The sequence below is a fragment of the Papaver somniferum genome, chromosome 8 (assembly GCF_003573695.1).
Source record: "Papaver somniferum cultivar HN1 chromosome 8, ASM357369v1, whole genome shotgun sequence".
Lineage (NCBI taxonomy): Eukaryota > Viridiplantae > Streptophyta > Magnoliopsida > Ranunculales > Papaveraceae > Papaver > Papaver somniferum.
In genome coordinates, this window is record NC_039365.1 from 175,600,918 (window position 1) to 175,622,268 (window position 21,351).

The 21,351-nt window shown below is 38.1% G+C and overlaps 1 protein-coding gene across 1 annotated transcript; it reads right to left on the reverse strand.

Annotated features, from left to right (window-relative positions):
• Nucleotides 1-18,496: 18,496 nt before the first annotated feature.
• LOC113306498 lies at nt 18,497-19,006 on the reverse strand. The gene is made up of 2 exons (XM_026555428.1): nt 18,764-19,006; nt 18,497-18,655 (listed from the first exon to the last, which is right to left on the reverse strand). The coding sequence occupies exons 1-2, from the start codon at nt 19,004-19,006 to the stop codon at nt 18,497-18,499; spliced, it is 402 nt and encodes a 133-aa protein (XP_026411213.1).
• Nucleotides 19,007-21,351: the final 2,345 nt, after the last annotated feature.

Here is a 21,351-nt window from a genome sequence, read left to right on the forward strand (position 1 = left end):
GATGTATTCTACATCCTATCAAAGGTATTCCTTGTATTAATACTCAAAGTGTCGTAGAACTTATACAAAAGGATGTACTCTCAAACCAGATCTCAAGCACATCTTTTGAAAGCCTTGAGTGGAATGACTTCTAAGGAAAATTTACATCTTGATAATACCTTCTAAGCACCCGGTAATATGTTGGAAGCACTCCGGAGAAATGATATTGGCACCCAGAAAATTTACTAAAAGCACCTCCAAGAACAAGTGATAAAAGGACCCAGTCTTAGCTAAGGGGCACCCTAAATACTATTTACACCCACCTGCTATTCACAGTCCATCAGTGGTTAGGTTAACATCACTTTCTTCTCCGTTTAAATCAAGTTTTGCAGGTAAAAAGAAATAGTCGGTAGCGTGAATTTCAGGCGAGAAAACGGTGAAGATTTTGTCATACTTTTACATGGATATAGACTGGTATGGAGTTGTTGAGACCAAACATGGTTGGTAAGGAAGTTGGTTATGTTAAAAGGGGAAATCTCATCTTATTTTCGAAGAAACGGGGGAGGATGAAAACCATTTTACCCATTTCCAATTACACCTTCTCCACACTTTAAATCTTATATTGAATTTCTTCTAATTTCAATTAAACTTCTTCTAATCCCTTAAAAGACAGATCAATCCCGAGTTCTTGGTACCAAGTATATTCAAGATGAAGATTTATCTATTCACAGTAACTTTATATTACAATCTCAGCTTAGTGCATCACCGATTAATGTAAATTTCTGGCAGAGCCTTAATGAAAAGTTTTGCAATAACACCGAAAATCGTAAAGAGTGTGATATAGCTGGATTACACCATCATTTTCAAATAATTAGCAAAGAAATGAATAATTTTATAGCTTTAATTATGCAAGAGTAAGAATGAGAGGTGAAACTGATCGTGAGTTGGTAAAAGATCTCTCCAGAAATGGCAAAGATGGAAAAATAAAGCTTATTATACTTGTTTCGAAACTGTTGAGGTATTGAAAAACTTTAACCTTTTTTAATTTAACTTTGATAGTCAGATTTGAACTTAATCTGATTCTTTGTTTGGTTTAGTTTCAATAACTAAAACTAGAAATACATTCATATTAAAATTAAATGACAAATATATCCATAGTAAAACTTGAACTATACATATTATGAATACATTCTACTGTAGTTTATATTCTTGTTCCAGAGTCTAAGACTCAAAATGTGTCTACCGGCTAACAAATTTGAGATAGTAGCCATATCTCCTCCTGCATAAGCTTGAAAAGTAGCAGAAGAAGGTTGTAAAGAGGAAAAGGATGGTGACAAAGTTGAAGAGGAAGGATATATGGGTCCAGGATGATAAGCATTATCCTAATAATCTCAATTGGTCATAAATCAACGTCCACTCTTTCCGCACCAACAAAGAAATCAGCGAACCATTGCTCCATACGTCGATTAATCTCTAGTATTTACTTGCAATTTTTTTTTTCATTGGGAAACAAAAACTTGCTCAAGTAAGTGAAATTATCACCTGTCACAATCATTTAAATGTGAGCATTTGTAACCCAAAATAAGTAACGTAAGCACTTATGTAAGTACTTAAAAAACAAATAAAAATTAGAACTTCAAGTATCAAACAAAGTAAAGTTTTATAGGTATAACGTCATAGATTATAACTTTCGATTAAGCATTTTATCAACCATTTGTCGCGCACTAGTTTGATTTCCAATAATGATCTTATATTTTCATTCCCCAATAAAAAGTAAAGTAATAAAATCAAACATGATTTTATTCTAAGTTCTTACATCTCTAATCTCTAAGCTCAAGTATCACATCTCATATTTTTAGACAAACACAACGATTTTGAAATCACCACATCTCTCAAACCACAAATACAAATGAAAAATTTCAAAATGGTTTTTGAAGATAAGTTTATGATCATAAGTTTCATCTTAAACAAATTCAAAATAGCTACAAAAAAAAGATGGGGACAAACGAATTCAATTAGGGTTAAAATTCTACGCGTCAGAAATTTTCAGCAACGTTATGCGGTTTTGTAAAATACCTCAAAAATACTTTTTGGTATTGGTGTGAAGGGAAAAGTAACCTACAAACTAGCCTGCAAGTATACAGGGAAGTTGAAGCAAGAAAGAGTAAATAGGGGTTTGTCCACAGGGACTTGGAGGATTTGCTAAAGTTCTCTTTGGGGAGTTTCTAAGGTTTTCTGAGTTCAAGGGAGGGTACTAAGGCTTTTGATTCCACTACCTGACCCTAGGCTAAGGAAATTGTGATGCAATGTATGTCTTGTTTTTTTTCATGAAAGATTACAATGAAGAATAGAGTAACTAACCTAGCTAAATGACCCCTAGCATCAGCTGTCTTTCAACAGCACAACTGATCACAAGTATTTAGCTCAACTAGCTAACTGAACTTAAGGCAATCTCTCTAATGGACTAAATTCTTACAACTGACCTAGCTGCACTCCTAGCATCAGCTGTCTTCTAACAGCACAGCTGATCACAAGTGAAGTAACTCAAATGGCATTTCATTAATCCTAAGGCAGTTAAAGCATTTCAAGACAATACATATACATTTACTATCCTAGCATATGATCAGGAGCTTCCTCTAAGCCCTAGCAAAAGAATTAGAACATGAACATGCTTATAATCATGATATTAACACATACACACATGCTCCACATGATAACAGCACACTTCACAGTCAATTTTTATGTATAACACACATTCCACATGAACTGAAAATGTAACTGCTATATGAAATAAAATGAAAACTAAAACATTTGTTCACTGGCTAGCCCCGAGATGTCCAATTTTTCAACCCCCAACACCCTTTTATAGTTACAACATAAAAAAAATCCAAAATCCCCAAATCAGTAAAATTAGGGTTTACAAAAAAAAAATCTAAAATTGACCTTTACCTAATCTCTGAAATCAATCAATGGTCTCGACCCATTCTTCTATCGCTTCTCCTCTTCCGTAATTGGTGGTTTGATTTCACTAACTCTGTTTCTCTCAAACCTAGTTTCTAGGTTCACTGTTTTTGAAAAGAAAAAAGGGTTGAGAGAGAAGGAGCTAGAGAGTATCATGGTGGTGTCCTTTAGTGATGGAGGGGGAGGCTGATTGATGGGGTACAGTGATGGAGGTGGTTGAGCGGACATGGTGGTGGTGATGGTTGCTGTAGAGGACTGGAGAAGATGGAGTCGATGGGTTTGGGATGAAGGGCGTGTTTGTTTTGCGGGTATAGGTATTTGGTTGTTTGGGTGTTGAGCGGGCTCATCAAATCTCGATGTTTCGCGAAGCTGAGCCGTATGATGCGGAAATGATAGATCGATCTAATGGCGAGATGGAAGGGAGCGAGGAGCGACCGTTGGATGCAAAAATACAACGAAACTAACGGCTCAAGATGGAGTTAGGTGCTGTAGTGTTGGTAAGGTGCATCGAAATCTGATGCATGATGACGCAGCGACCGTTGGATGATGGAATGGATCCAATCTTACGGTTAAGAAGGAAAACGGGTTTGGGTATTGAATTTTGGGTTTAGGATATGGATTTGGGTTTAGGAATTGGATTTGGGCTTAGGAATTGGATTTGGGATTAGGTAATCTTGAGCCCACTTCTTCTTTAAGAACAATTTCTTCCTTTTTAAGCCCATTTTTATCCTTGAGTCTTCCATAACACATTCTTCACTTCTTTTCCGCTAGAGATTCCACCGGCTTTCTCCCGTCTTTGCTTGCTTTTGGCTCCGCAACTCATCTAGTCTTTATTTGGTACCTAAAAATACAAAATTAAACAACATTAAGTAATTATCCTTGAGGAGAGTAAAATACAAAATTCATTACAAAAGGGGGAATTATGGTATGCAAAATGGGATAAGTGCCAATAAAACGATGATAAATAATGCAATATTTGGCGCCTATCAAATACCCCTAAACCTGAATTTTACTTGTCCTCAAGTAAAACAGAAACTAAGGAAATCCTACCTATACCACTGTCGCTGGTCTCTCGAATGCATTTAGCGTATGCACTAAGCCTTTTAAACCACTAAGTGTCCCTAGTGGACGAGTGAAGTCTCGTGAAGGTTTAGAGGTGTGCCTAAAACCTAGGAAAATATAAGCTCAGATTCCATCAAATGTGACATGTGCAAACAGTTTAAGCTCACAGCAAAATGGAGATGTCAATCTAGCTATCGAAGGCACAATCCTAGCACTGATAACAAAAAAAGACATGTGATAAGAGTGTAAAGTGTATCTACACATGTGTAAAGAAAGATCTGAAGTTATGACTACTAATCACCAAGAGATAGTTTCTCAGGCTAAGAACTGAGGTCGAAATCTAGCTAGCTGTCCGGACTTTACGAGAATTGTGAATGAGTTGGAGGTATTTCACAATTACTCGCGTTGTACATCAATGGCATACACCCTCCTTGCTTACAACAAAAACACAAAATGACTATTTACATGACTCTTATTTACATTGACTATTCTCTTTATTTTTGGAACAAGAGAGATGGAATTGATAAATACTTGATTTTTTTGTATTTTTCTGATATATTTTTTTTTTTTTTTTTTTTTTTTTTTTTTTTTTTTTTTTAAAGGAAACACTTTTGATACATAACAAAAGAAACAAAAGATTACATGACACTTTGCAAGAGGTAGCCCTTTTTGATGCACCCAGTTAAATTCGATGGTTGTTTTTCTTAATGTAACCTCCACCTTCTATCCCAACCAACCAAAGAACAAGCTAGTCAAGTTTCGTTCAGTATTCTAAAGTGATTGGCAATCGTAACTTCCTATCAAACACCTTGAAGATCGAGGCATACATGTATTGGTAGATCGTGCGCGTGCAAATTTCTTATCACTATGTGAATTGTGCTAGAATCAGGGTGCCTAAATATCTAGACTAAGACTCCTAATAATTACATATTTGCACAAGAGTCAACATTTCAAGGTAAATGAGCTCCATTTTTATTTTTTTTTTTTTTTTTTTTTTTTTTTATTATTTATTTTGATTTTTATTTTTTCAAAAAGAGGGAGGAGTTTTGTTTTCAATTATAGCATGTTATAAGGGTATATACTGATTATCACCCCTAAACCTAAATTAAACAGTGTCCTCAATGTTTAAAAAGTGCAAAAGAAAGAACTGTACAGAAAAGGAAAAACATAAAATAAAATGGAACGTTCAACCTGGTTTATGTACAAGGGTGGACCAATCAGGCCGCATAGACGGGATCCTCCAGATCGGTTGCCTCAATGTCAGGCGGAAGTGGTTCAAGGAACGGTTTCAATCGCTGCCCATTCACTTTGAACATGTTCTTGTTGGAGACATCTTCAAGTTCCACAGCTCCATGAGGGAATACCGTGCGTACTAGGAATGGGCCGGTCCATCGGGACCGCAATTTTCCTGGAAAAAGATGCAGCCGAGAGTCGTATAACAAAACTTTCTGACCCGGTGTGAATGACTTGCGCAGAATACGCTTATCATGAAACAACTTCATCTTTTGCTTATACAGCTTGGCACTGTCATAAGCCTCGTTCCTCAATTCTTCTAACTCATTGAGTTGAAGTTTCCGTTGTGCACCCGCCTTGTCGAGAGAAAAGTTAAGTTTCTTGATAGCCCAGTAAGCTCGATGTTCTAATTCCACAGGAAGATGACATGGCTTTCCATACACTAGACGATAAGGGGACATGCCAATTGGTGTCTTATAAGCTGTTCTATAGGCCCACAAAGCATCATTCAATCTCAATGACCAATCTTTCCTTGACGGGTTGACCGTCTTCTCCAGAATGTGCTTAATTTCCCTATTAGAAACTTCTACTTGTCCGCTTGTCTGAGGGTGGTACGGAGTTGCAACCTTGTGGGTTATGCCATACTTGCGTACTAAAGACTCAAAGTACTTGTTACAGAAATGTGAACCACCGTCACTGATTATAGCTCTAGGGGTACCAAAACGTGAAAATATGTTCTCCTTCAGAAATGAGAGTACCACCTTGTGGTCATTTGTCTTGGTTGCAACAGCTTCAACCCACTTCGAAACGTAATCAACAACAACTAGGATGTATAATTTGCCTTCAGAAATAGGAAATGGACCCATAAAGTCAATCCCCCACACATCAAATAGCTCAACGATCAAAATCGGATTCAACGGCATCATGTTTCTCCTCGAGATACTTCCTAGTTTCTGACAGCGCTCACAAGCAATACAATACTCATGGCAGTCTCTAAACAGCGATGGCCAGTAAAACCCACACTGCAGGATCTTTGCAGCGGTCTTCTTGGCACTGAAATGCCCCCACATGCTTGGTCATGACAGAAAGATATCACATCTTTCTGTTCCATGTCGGGCACACATCTCCTAATGATTTGGTCTCGGCAGTACTTAAACAAATATGGGTCATCCCAAAGGAAATGTTTAACTTCAGCCAAGAACTTGGAGCGGTCTTGTCTCGACCAATGTGAGGGCATTCTACCTGTAGCAAGGTAGTTAACAATGTCGGCAAACCAAGGAAGGTTTGACACAGACATCAATTGTTCATCAGGGAATGATTCTCTAATCAGCTCAGATTCATCAATAGACTCACTAGTTAATCGGGACAAGTGATCAGCAACCACATTCTCACAACCTTTCTTATCACGGATTTCGATGTCGAATTCCTGTAATAAGAGTATCCATCGAATAAGGCGAGCTTTAGCATCCTTCTTAGAAAGAAGATACTTCAAAGCCGCATGGTCAGTGTATATGATGATCTTAGATCCTATCAAATAAGATCTAAACTTGTCTAATGCAAATACCACGGCAAGTAACTCCTTCTCGGTAGTCGAATAGTTGAGTTGAGCATCATTAAGAGTTTTACTAGCATAGTATATCACATATGGTAGTCTATCAACACGCTGTCCTAAAACAGCGCCAACGGCATAATCAGAGGCATCACACATGAGTTCGAACGGTAGTTCCCAGTTGGGTGGTTGGACAATAGGAGCTGAGGTGAGGAGAGTCTTGAGTTCTTCCCATGCCTTCACACAAGCATCGAAGTTAAAGACAACATCTTTGACAAGTAGATTACACAAAGGTCTTGAGATTTGGCTAAAGTTTTTGATGAATCGCCGGTAGAACCCAGCGTGACCTAAAAATGATCGAATACCCTTCACAGAGTGGGGTTGTGGTAAATGTTGAATGAGGTCGACTTTAGCTTTATCTACTTCAATTCCTTTTTCCGAAACGATGTGTCCTAGAACTATGCCGGAGTTTACCATGAAGTGACATTTTTCCCAGTTTAAAATCAGATTCTTTTGCTTACATCTAGACAACACAAGGACCAGATGGTCCAAACATTCATCAAAAGAGGAACCAAACACAGAGAAATCATCCATAAAGATCTCGAGAAAACTATCTATCATGTCTGAAAAAATGCTCATCATGCAACGCTGGAAAGTAGCAGGCGCATTACACAGCCCGAAGGGCATACGTCTAAAAGCAAATGTCCCAAATGGACACGTGAATGTAGTTTTTTCCTGATCTTCCGGTGCAATGTGAATTTGGTTATAACCGGAAAAGCCATCTAGAAAACAGTAGTGACTGTGTCCAGACACACGTTCTAGCATTTGGTCTATGAAGGGAAGGGGGAAGTGATCTTTTCTTGTTACTGTGTTCAACTTCCTGTAGTCGATACATACTCGCCATCCTGTGGTGTACGTGAAGGGACTAACTCATTCTTTTCGTTCCGAACTACAGTAATGCCTGACTTCTTAGGCACAACTTGAATGGGACTAACCCATTTACTATCTGAAATCGGATATATGATACCCGCATCAAGTAGCTTCAAGATCTCACTCTTAACAACGTCTCTCATGTTAGGATTAAGTCTCTTTGCATTTCCCTAGATGGTTTGGCATTCTCTTCAAGATTAATGTGATGCATGCAAATGGTGGGACTTATCCCTTTGAGATCTGAGATGGTCCATCCTAAGGCTTCTTTCTGCTCCTCAAGTACTCTAAAAGCTTGTTTTCCTGTTCTATGTTTAATCGTGAAGAAATGATAACAGGTAAAGTATCAGAAGGACCTAGAAATGCATACTTCAAAGTATCAGGTAATGGTTTCAATTCCTGTTTGGCCTTAGGAGACTCATCCGAAGATATAACAGACTTCTCAGAAAGTGGGAGTTGTTCCACTGTAGTCTGCCATTTAGTGATGTCCATTTGAGGTACAGATTCGAGCAAAGATTGGACTTCACCAATGTATTCATCATCATACAACTCCAAGTTAACATCTTCCAAACATGCTTGCAAGGGATCTTTTGACATAATACCAGTCAATGAATCTTGTATCAAACTCTCAATCATATTGACCTCATGTACATCCTCATCATCAAGATTCACATGATGTTGACTAACATTAAACACATTCAGCTCTACAGTCATGTTTCCAAAAGACAGCTTCAACACTCCATTACGACAATTGATGATCGCATTAGACGTCGCCAAGAAAGGACGTCCTAAAATGACAGGAATGTGACTATCCGGGTTTTGTACAGGTTGAGTGTCTAAGACAATAAAGTCTACAGGAAAGTAGAACTTATCAACCTTAATTAAAACATCCTCAATTACACCTCGAGGGACTTTGACGGATCGGTCCGCCAATTGGAGAGTTATGGGTGTTGGCTTCAATTCTCCAAGACCTAACTGCGCATAAACAGAATATGGCAGGAGGTTCCCTAAACTTAGGTGGAGTTTTGTTCAGAATGATGGAACTCACCTGTTCAGCTAAGAAAGCACGTTTGTGCACATTAATCTTGCGCTTTTGAGTGCACAAGTCTTTGAGGAATTTGGCATATGCAGGGATTTGCTTAATTGCCTCAAGAAAAGGAATGTTGATGTTGACTCTTTTGAACAGTTCTAACATCTCATTGTAGTGGGTGCTTATCTGTTGGCGAACTAACCTCTGAGGATATGGAGCAACATCAACATTAGGAGTTAGAGGGGTATTCACAACATTGGGATTGTCGGCTTTGCTAATGTACTCAGGTTCCTTTTCTAAGTTGGAGGTGTTCTTTGGTGGTGTAGGCAATGATATGCTTGGCTCAGACTCATTTGATTGTGGTATGCCTACATTGTTCTCAACAATCTTACCACTTCGGAGAGTGGTGATGGAATGGGCTTGATCGGGTGAGGTTTCATTGCAAGATGATGTTCCTGCTTGAAATATCCTCTTTGGTTTGTTGGGGCTGGCTAGGAAGTTTACCCTTTTCTCTTGTATTCAGTGCATCGCAATTTGACCCATCTGGAGTTCTAGAGCGGAGGAGACTCGTTGATCAGTTGCTTTCTCATTCTTCATCAGATGTTGGGTCAATTGATTGATACTCTCTTCAATGCTAGACAATTTCTTGTCAGCAGTGTATTGAGGGTACGACTGCTGTTGAGGATTTTTAGGGTATTGATAGCCTTGATTGTTTGGATAGCTTTGAGTGGGTTGAGATGGTCCTCCTTGAATGGGTCCTTTAGACCATGAAAATTGGGGTGGTTCCTCCATCCTGGGTTGTAGGTCTGAGAATAAGGGTTATGCTCTTGTTTTTGAAACATAGCATGTTCCTGTTCTAGCCTAGATTCTTGGAATGCATGCATTTCCGGACAATCACTGACCTGATGGTCAGAACCGTTACATATATCACAGATAGCCATTTCGACATGTTCACAGAAAGCAGTGGTAGAAGGTTTTACGTTTTTCTGAAGTTCTAATGCTTCTATTCTTCTTGCTAGTGCTGCCATTTTTGCATTTTCCTCAAATTTAGACTCAATTCTATGGACCTTATCTACAGGTGTAGTCTTTCTAGGTTCACGAATGGACTCCCATTGTTGAGTTTTTTCAGCAACTTCAATTAGGAAAGCCCAAGAGTCATCAGCACTTTTATCTGTGAAGAGTCCATTGCACATAGACTCTACAATGTTGTCGGGTGGAGACATCTAAACCTTCATACAAAATTTGCACAAGTCTCCATTTCTCAAAACCATGATGGGGACACTTAAGCAACAATTCATTGAATCTCTCAAGATATCTAGCTAAGGTTTCACCTTCTAATTGTACAAAGCTGTTCAGATTTTGACGAATTGTCGCAGTCTTGTGATTAGGGAAGAACTTTTTGAAAAACTCTTTCGTGAGGTTGTCCCATGTCCTAATTGACTGTGGATGTAAGGCATACAGCCATGACTTGGCCTTTTCCTTCAAAGAAAAAGGGAATAGTCTCAATTTTAGGGTTTCGTCAGACATCTGAGTGAAACGTATAGTTCCACAAATCTCCTCAAATTCTCTCACGTGATGGTAAGGGTTTTCATTTTCAATTCCTCTAAACACGGGAAGCATTTGTATTGTGCTCGATTTTAGCTCATAATGACCAGTAGCTTCTGGTAAAACAATGCAAGAGGGTTGCTTGTCCTTGTGGGGTACATGTAATCCTTGAGGCTACGGGGTTCTTCCATTATCTCGGGTTGGTCCGGTGTGTTTTCCTCAGAGGATGTGGGTATGTCAATTGGGTCTATTGGATTGACTCTAATTAGTCGGTTTGATTGGTCTCTAAAGGTCACCCATATCCTAACAAGATCATTGATCGACGAACTAACATCTAACAAGCCCACAGTCAATGAAAAACACGACCTAAAATTTGGTTTTGGTTGGGTTTTGGTTTCACAATGGGTTTAGAGAAATTTTGGATTAATTGGGACAAAAAGCCCAAACAACTAAAAAGGCTTTTGGTTCTTGGGTTCTTTGGAGAATTTTGGTGAGAAAAATCTTAACTCACGGACCGACAAAATTTTTCCTTCTTTGTAAGGTTAGGAGCCCAATGGTTGGGATATAAACCTATAGTCCAAAATAAAGTGCAAACCCACAAAGAAAAGAAAAATAACAAAAATAATCAAGCCCACAAAGAAAAAGAAAAAGAAAAAGAAAAATTATTACAAGCCCAAATAGAAAAATAAAGAAAAAGAAAAAAAAAATTTACAGGCCCAAATATAAACACTTAAATACAAGCCCAGATAAATTTAATGAGGCCCAGTTGGGTTAGCTCATGGGTTAGGCTTACCTGATTTTTGGAGGGAAGCCCAAAAATAGGCTTTTAGTCCCCTTTTAGTTGCAAGGCCCAGTTGGGCTTTAGGATCGTCCTAGCAGCTCACGTCCAAGCCCAGCAGCAGCAGGTGTTAGCAGAGCCCAGCAGCAGCAGCAACGGAGCCCAGCTGAAGTTGCAAGCCCAAGAGCAGAAGTTGCAAGCCCAGCAGAAGTTGAGGTTACTGAGCCCAGCTCAGTTGGTTCGAGCCCAGTTCAGAGATTGTTGCACAAGCCCAGCAGAAGAGGTTGGCAGCAGGCCTGGCAGCAGTTGGCAGCTTCAGTTGGCAGCAAGTTGGATCAACAGCAGCAGCAGCAGCAGCTAGGCAGCTTCAGCAACACTTGCAGCAGCAAGAGCAACACTTGCAGTTGCAGCAGCAGCTTCAGCAGCAGCACAGCAGCAGCTTCAGCAGCAGCAGAGCAGCAACAACACCACAGCAACACCACAGCAGTTAGCTAGCAGCAACACCACAGCAACACTTGCACACCAGCAGCAGCAGCACTTCAGCAGTGCAAGGTAGTGAAGCAAAATCAAGACAGAAATCAGGAAACAATCAGAAACAAGCAAACCGCTACCGAGCCCGGCAGCGGCGCCAAAAACTTGTGTGAAGGGAAAAGTAACCTACAAACTAGCCTGCAAGTATACAGGGGAAGTTGAAGCAAGAAAGAGTAATAGGGGTTTGTCCACAGGGACTTGGAGGATTTGCTAAAGTTCTCTTTGGGGAGTTTCTAAGGTTTTCTGAGTTCAAGGGAGGGTACTAAGGCTTTTGATTCCACTACCTGACCCTAGGCTAAGGAAATTGTGATGCAATGTATGTCTTGTTTTTTTTCATGAAAGATTACAATGAAGAATAGAGTAACTAACCTAGCTAAATGACCCCTAGCATCAGCTGTCTTTCAACAGCACAACTGATCACAAGTATTTAGCTCAACTAGCTAACTGAACTTAAGGCAATCTCTCTAATGGACTAAATTCTTACAACTGACCTAGCTGCACTCCTAGCATCAGCTGTCTTCTAACAGCACAGCTGATCACAAGTGAAGTAACTCAAATGGCATTTCATTAATCCTAAGGCAGTTTAAAGCATTTCAAGACAATACATATACATTTACTATCCTAGCATATGATCAGGAGCTTCCTCTAAGCCCTAGCAAAAGAATTAGAACATGAACATGCTTATAATCATGATATTAACACATACACACATGCTCCACATGATAACAGCACACTTCACAGTCAATTTTTATGTATAACACACATTCCACATGAACTGAAAATGTAACTGCTATATGAAATAAAATGAAAACTAAAACATTTGTTCACTGGCTAGCCCAGAGATGTCCAATTTTTCAACCCCTAACACCCTTTTATAGTTACAACATAAAAAAATCCAAAATCCCCAAATCAGTAAAATTAGGGTTTACAAAAAAAATCTAAAATTGACCTTTACCTAATCTCTGAAATCAATCAATGGTCTCGACCCATTCTTCTATCGCTTCTCCTCTTCCGTAATTGGTGGTTTGATTTCACTAACTCTGTTTCTCTCAAACCTAGTTTCTAGGTTCACTGTTTTTGAAAAGAAAAAAGGGTTGAGAGAGAAGGAGCTAGAGAGTATCATGGTGGTGTCCTTTAGTGATGGAGGGGGAGGCTGATTGATGGGGTACAGTGATGGAGGTGGTTGAGAGGACATGGTGGTGGTGATGGTTGCTGTAGAGGACTGGAGAAGATGGAGTCGATGGGTTTGGGATGAAGGGCGTGTTTGTTTTGCGGGTATAGGTATTTGGTTGTTTGGGTGTTGAGCGGGCTCATCAAATCTCGATGTTTCGCGAAGCTGAGCCGTATGATGCGGAAATGATAGATCGATCTAATGGCGAGATGGAAGGGAGCGAGGAGCGACCGTTGGATGCAAAAATACAACGAAACTAACGGCTCAAGATGGAGTTAGGTGCTGTAGTGTTGGTAAGGTGCATCGAAATCTGATGCATGATGACGCAGCGACCGTTGGATGATGGAATGGATCCAATCTTACGGTTAAGAAGGAAAACGGGTTTGGGTATTGAATTTTGGGTTTAGGATATGGATTTGGGTTTAGGAATTGGATTTGGGCTTAGGAATTGGATTTGGGATTAGGTAATCTTGAGCCCACTTCTTCTTTAAGAACAATTTCTTCCTTTTTAAGCCCATTTTTATCCTTGAGTCTTCCATAACACATTCTTCACTTCTTTTCCGCTAGAGATTCCACCGGCTTTCTCCCGTGTCTTTGCTCTTTTGGCTCCGCAACTCATCTAGTCTTTATTTGGTACCTAAAAATACAAAATTAAACAACATTAAGTAATTATCCTTGAGGAGAGTAAAATACAAAATTCATTACAAAAGGGGGAATTATGGTATGCAAAATGGGATAAGTGCCAATAAAACGATGATAAATAATGCAATATTTGGCGCCTATCAGGTATCCAAAAATTCTTAAATCGAATATGGATGATCATCATTATGTATAGTATATCTAATAAAAATTTATAGACCAATTCATTATCGTTTAAGAGATCCACATAAAACTCTATAACATGTTACAGCTACGGTCTATTAAGATTATAGACATCAAAAATCAATTTTGGTTATGAAGAAACCTAAAATCCAAGCATCAAGATAAAAGGTTAACGAATAATTATACCGTAATGATTCGATAAAACAAAATAAACAGTGATACTTATCGTGTTTCAGCAATAGTTTCTCGTTTGATCTCTATGGCAGAAGGAACCGTCTTAAAACTGTTGGAACAATTGCTGAAAATAGCGTGAAAAAAAATCATAAAACCAAACAAACAAAATGTTATAGTTGAGTCATGACCAGGTCATTCTCTTTAAGACGTTTCACGGCTCTGCCCAATATTGTGCAAGCAGTTCTTCCATATCGTGTCGTCCCCAAGATAAAACAGCCGAGTAAATTCTCTTTCACAATCACTCTTGCACTTGAGAGTATGTGATACTTGGACACTTCCATTCTTGCTCATAATCAGAATTGTAGAAAACAAGTGATAATCATATACTAGTTTTCTTTCTCTCAAAAATTCGGATTTTTATTTTTTAAAATTCCAAAATATTAAAGAAAAAACTCTCTAATTGTTTTTCCAACCAAAAATTATTTTTATAGTCAAAATATCTTATAAATGAGTTTAATGAAAACATTAATATGATTTAATAAAAATCATTTAGTCTTCTACGAAATGATAAGGAATTTATAACAAAATAAACTTCTTTTAAGAAGATCATTAAGACTATTAAAATAATAAACGGAAATACTTTTTTGTTTTTGTTTTAAAACATATATTTCCAACAGTAATGAATATAGCTAATGGAGAAAAGAAATCAGCAAAATAAATTCATGGACTCAAAGATGATGACATCCATGTCTTCCGGACCATGTTTAGAGGAAGAAAAAAAAAACAGCAAGACAGTTCTAGAGGGAAATGGACTCAAGGATGATGATGACGACATTCATGTCGTGGTATGTACTCTCACGGCATGGATAAAAACATTTAAACTCAAAGGGGATTAGGTTTGAATTTGGAAAGGGAGAGTACGACCTACTTGTTTGGAGCAGTCCTATTCAAGGGATTAAAGCACATATTTTTTATTTACTGTGACAAAGATTATACACAAGAACAGAAAATCTGAATATCATTTCAGAGACGTGGTGTTAAATTGGCTATGAAAATTTGTGTCTAGTGCGAGGTTCACAGCCAACAACTAGATTAATTTAGGGCGTAATTTGAAATTTTTCTTGGTATGATAATTGTTGTTAGGGCTGTTCATGGTCGGTTTTGGTTCGGTTTTTAGCCAAACCAAAACCGAAATCAATACTATCGGTTTCTTAAAATATGAACCAAACCAATCCATTAACCATTGGTTCGGTTTCTTAATGGTTCTAGCCGGTTTCGGTTTATTCCAGCGGATATCGGTTAACCGGCTGCTATGTCAGTTTCAGGAAACTGACAGTTCAAATATAAGAAAAAAAAAAACATAGTTTAAAGATTTTCAAACCTACCTACAGGCTACATACATTCCCATTCCATACACAATCCAAATTCATAACATTCTTAAACACAAGTCAAAAGATAAAGATTAGTAATTCAAAAGATCCACAGTCTCCATAACATCTAAACAACATCGACACTTTCCAGCTATGCATCCACAAAATCAACTGATAGCTTCAGACTTTCCAGGGTTGCTGACTGCATGTATATGAAAATGGCAAGCAACTGGTAGTTAGAATCTAATTCACGTATATTTCCACTAATCATGATGGCAAGCAATACATGAAAATGCTAACAGTGAAAAGACGTGACATGTAAACACACCATCAGGAGGACAATGTATCTTTCTTTGCTAACTGAACAGGTAATAACTTAACAGGTTTAAGAGGCACTAAATTAGCACATTAAGACTTTAAATTAAATCCAAAGAAAACATGCTTCCAATTGGTGAGATGAATTACCTTGGTACTCCTTAGTCCTCAACATCATCATATGTTATGTTTACGAACATGGATTTAGAGAGAGAGTCCAAAAGTTCTGCAATGAACAAATGCACGATCAGTAGTATACAGTGAGTGTCCAAAAATTCTACAAACAAATTAACAAATGAAATAATACCTGAACTAACTTCCTCTTCTGGTCCCAAGGAAGAAGTATCAAGATCAATCGGCGTCTTCAACCAATTTTGAGCACAAATCAATGCCTCAACTGTTGTGGGAAGTAAAGAACTTCGATATGGATCGAGAATACGCCTCCCAGTGCTAAAGGCAGATTCAGATGCCACTGAAGAGATGGGTATAGACAATATATCTCTTGCGATTAGTGCCAAAGTAGGATACCTAGTCGAGTTCGTCTTCCACCAACCTAAGATATCAAAAGAAACTTTCTCTTTCCGTGGTTCTCGTTTCTCTCTCAAATAAGTCTCCAGCTCATTTTTTCCTTCATCATCAAAACTTTCCTCTTCTTCTCTTGCTCTCTCTGCCATAAGGGCGGCTGCAGCACAATCTCCTTCATCATCTGGTTCAGCGCCAACAGTATTACCACCACTACTATCTGTTACAACTGTTGAGTTTCCAGCACTCATTTGGACATCCCAGTATTCTTCAAAAAGTGCCTTAAAGTCCCTCATTACAAGATCCATTAGTTATGTTCTCAAATAACCACCACCAATTCCTAACTGGCCAAGAAGAAACTTCAATCCTAATTCTTTATCTTGTGGATTCAATAATACAACAATAAACATAAGATTGTTCATCTTTTCATAACGTCCCCAATACTCGTTATATTTACTTTGCATTTTAAGACCCATGCTAGAAAGAAATGTATCTTTGTGATTTGCCCATGTGTTTAAAGTTCGATGAATAACACTCACATCAAACAAGAATTCGTGTGCAGTAACATGAGTAGAAGCAGAGAACTTGACAGTAAAATCAAAAAATACCTTCAAAAACTTTGCGAAGGCTCTAGCATACGACCAATCTGATGGGTATGGCACGTGCAAAGGAGGTGCTGATGGGGCCTTATCAGAACTTGTTCTCTTGCGTTTCTTTTCTCTCTTTGCAGTAGCAATAACTTCTTCATCAGAACTTAAGTCTGCATCTTGGTTTTCATCCACATCCCAGTCAGGTTGGTTATCAACGGTGGAAGTACTAGAAGTAGAAGAAACTAAAGGAATTTGACTTTCAACAAAACAGAACTTCTTCTTGAATGCCTTGTCCTCATACTCTAACCTCTCAAAATCTGGCTGATACTTCTCAGCTGAGTCTAACATAGTAAATGTCGAATTCCAACGGGTGTCTACATTTAGGACCAAACCCTTCTTGCATTCAATCTTCTCGTAAGCGACACAGTCCATAAATTTTTTCAATCTTGCAGGAGAACTCATACAATACTTCACTACTGCCCTTATTCTCTTAATTGAGATGTCATACTCCTTCATTCCATGCTTTACAACAAGGGCAAGGACGTGAGCAGCGCATCTCACTTGTAAGAAACCCTTCACTAAATCTGAATTCTTTCTGAGTACTTGGTTTTGCAGATATGTTATAGCTACATCGTTGGCAAAAACGTTATCTAAAGTTATAGTAAACACATTTTCGATCTCCCAATCTAACAAGCATGTTCCTATCATCCTACCAATAGTCTCACCGCTATGACCTACAATTTGGATGAAACTAATGATCTTCTTGTGCAACTTCCAGCTAGCATCTATCCAATGTGCTGTAATAACCATATATCCCAACTTCTGAAGTGAGCTCCATGTGTCAGTGGTGAGGCAAACTCTGACTTTATTAACCTTGAAATAATTCTTCAATCTCACTTTCTCGTACTCAAACAGTTCCATAACATCTCTCCGTACAGTAATACAAGATGGTATCTTGAATCTACTCTCAAGTACCTTGCAAAATTCTCGGAAACCTTCCCCCTCAACTATTCTAAAAGGCTGCTCATCCACTATGATGAATATAATCAATGCTTTTCTACACGAATCCTGACAAAAAGTTACAACAACTAACTTTTCATCTTCTCCCAGCCTAGCAGGTTCAAAAGAAAGAGTCGACTGACCAGAATCCTTAGGAATAAGATTCCGACACTTTCTTAAATGGTTATTCAAGGAGCCGGTCCCATGTGTAGAAGAGTCATCTTTCATTCTCTGTTTACATTTTTTGCAAGTTACCATTATCGAAGGAGGAGGGTCCAGATCAACGTGATCCCAAACCCATGAAGTTTTCTTCCGCTTCTTAGAAGCTGGTGCAGTGACAGTGATGATACCAGCATCGGAAACATTGGCAGCTGGTGCAGATGGAGCTTCACCAGCAGTTGGTACTTTTGCAACTGAACTAACTTCAGTAGAGGCGTTATGAAAATCCAGGCCCTATGGATCGGGCAAGTCTATTTTTTTTATTTTTCTTTCAATCTTTTAGTTTTGTAAACAACAGTTAAAAACAACACTATTTTTTGGATTTTTTAATCAAAACAAGTAGTGCATTTGTTTACAATAAAACTTCAACAAAATTAAGAGAGTCACTGTAGTTCCATGTTCCTTTTCATTCTTTGTCAGCATGTTAATTAATATTGTTGAGAAAAAATGATCCATTTTAAAGTTTAATGGATTTACCAGGCTTCTTGCAACAACTAACTACTAGCAACTTAAGATTATGAACCTCTTCATCCATCCCAGCATTATTATGTGCTGATACCATTTAGCCGATCCAACGGTCAGGATTGTTTAACTTTTTTTTTGTCATATATAAAACAGTATCAGTTCCAAGTAACCTGGTATCATCCCATATCAATTTTACAGTTTTGGAATATGAATATATATTTTTTTCCTGTTAGTAACGATTCATTTAAGAAAAGCTAGTCGGGCCTTACAAACATGGAGAAGGCCCTCTCCATGACATCATGATTCAAAATATCAAGCAAAAAGCTAGGAGGATTTTGCAACCAGAAACAACTTATCGTATCATTAGCAGCTTTTTTAGCCAAAAAATCCGCTGCATAGTGGGCCTCCCTATACTGATGTACAAAAATTATAGAAGTAAAATCTCTGGACAGAAAATTGATATCCTCAACTAAGTTCGCGAAATACCAAGGAACGTCACAATACTTTCGTCAAAGGCGGACAATATAATGAGAGTCGCTTTCAACGACAAGCTTAAAGATTCCTAAACTTGCAGCCAGTTTAAGGCACTCCCTGACTGCCCATAATTCCGCCATATTGTTTTCATTTTTGTAGATGTACTTGGAAAAACCTGCCACAAATCTCCCTTGGTCATTTTGAATGACTCCACCTGTTCCTGCATAGCGATGATCAGTAGAAGCACGATCATTTAACTTATGATAAGAAGGATTTTTTTTCTTTTTCATTTCATCATTTTTAGACTAAAATGAAAAAAATAATAATATCTATTTATGAAAATAGAAATCTATAACTATTGTAAAGGGAACACCCCTGAGGCATTACAGTGAACAGTGCTTTGAAGCTGCAATTTTCATGCGGATCATTTTGCCCTTATTCTATGCTGATAGAAGCGATGAGAAATAAATAATATGAGGGTATGATAGTAATTTGAGCTGTTTGAACATACCCCACTCTTTTACATAAGTTTCTAGGCAAACGTGATGGATATAATAGTAATTTGAGCAGTTTGAACGTGGACGTGAATCACGTGCCAAATACTAGTAGTAATATAGAAAGTACCCGGCGTTATCCTTCTCTAAAATCAAACAATCCATCCTTCCAACCAACATGAAAACAAGTGAAATTAATGCATATGTATATCACCAAACCACGTCCGTTTTAAACCTTCCCTGGCCACGCTTAAAAATATCAAGACTTATCTTAATTAAATAACAATGACAAATCAGTAAAGATGAAGCAAACAAAAAACACTGAAAAAGAAAACAAACAAAAATAAATTCTATGGAGCCATTGATGTTGATCTTGAAACTTTTGCTTCAATGGTGCAAATAATTCTCCTTAACCTCAAGGGGATGGTTTATCACATGGCCTCTAAGAGAACTTGAATCCAATTCTTAAAACGATGACATTTTTATGGGACCCTAAGTGTGTTATCGATAAAAAAGAAGAAAAAAACTTAAAATGGCTTATGCGATAGTTATCTTTAGCATGAAAATAATATCTTTAGCAAGAAAAAGAAACAAAATTCCTATTCCCATTTTAATCTTTTACTGTGAAGCCGACACAATGACATATTGACAAATGATATTCGGATGGAATTTAAGAAACTAGTCAAGATCCTACCGGATTGCAGTAAAAATGTTCAAAGGTTTATTTAGAAAACTTACACATTCAGTTCAAGATATCTTCATAGTAATGCCCTAAAGGTTTTATTCGGAAAAAGACCACCTTCCATATGATTATCCAGAAGTTCTCCCCCGTTAGGAATTCAATGGTCAGTATGGAAGGCAACTTTGCAAATTGACCAGTCAAACAAGATGTTTCGCCTAGATTTTTTTTAGTAAAGAATCTGGTGCTGGCAAGTTTTCGAACTCAAGTTATTTATATCATTATCTAGTAATTTTATCAGTGCACTACAATGATACTGGCCGTCGTGTTGGCTAATTGGCCAGTAGGTTTCGGTCTAGTTTTCCGCATGGTGTCTCCAATGAACAAATAAGATGATCTAGTTTTGCGCATGGTGTTTCCAATGAACAAATAAGATGATGCCAATGAGAATAATTCCATTCCCATGTAAGGTTTTCTTTTGCAGCCAAACCTGTTGCTCAATTCTTTTTTACGGAATGTACAAAGATGTGTTGAGACAAAAGCATGATGATATTAAAGACTATTTGGGCAGCACAATCTTAAATGATCTTGATAGGTCCGAGGTAAAAACAGCAACAGTATGGATCCTTTGCGAGTCCAAAGAGCCAAACCAAATTTATGGTGACAACCTTAAGTTTTGGGCAGCACAATATTATTGAATACAGACTTAAGTTTTGTGTGGCAGAGGGCCGATAGGCGACAAATACGGTGCTCCCTTGTACGGTGTTCTTAAGTGGTCGCAGCAAGGTTAGTCATAAAAGAGTTATGCCACACGCACCAAGAGAACTAGTTTAGGGGAATGTTAGTGAATCCTTCTGAACCTTCAAATCCAAGCTTTCAACAAAGAATTTTCTAAGGTCGTCTCCTCAGAATTATTTTTAACAAAATCCAGAAATTATAGACAAGCAATTATGTAGTGGTAAATCATCAAGGCCGCTAACGGGGGTGCCAATTTATTTGGGGGTGTATCAATTTAAAGGCAAAGGCAAATGATTGTTTTGTCTTATATGTAATATGGTACATTCCCAGACAATTTGATACCCCTATTAGCAATCTTGGTAAATCACTACGTACAAAGATAAGCGTTGCAATGATGCTGGTTAACTTGGACTTGGATAAGAAAGTAAACGAAAAATCCTGAATATTTTTGATGGTATGGGGATTTGGGATGTCTGTGGTGTGGGTATGGATGACATACCTCCTAGTAAAAATGGAGATAGTGATGGTCTTTAAGTTTGGCCCGCAATCCTTAGAAATGATGGTGGTTAGGGGGACATACACATTTAATGGGTCATTAATACACCCACGAGTGCATCATCAAATAACATTCATTCCCCATGCCCGCTATTTTTTGTGTACAATATTGAATTATTAAACTGGGTGTCAATTTCGTACCTTGTTCACATGGTCCATGATTTCAGGG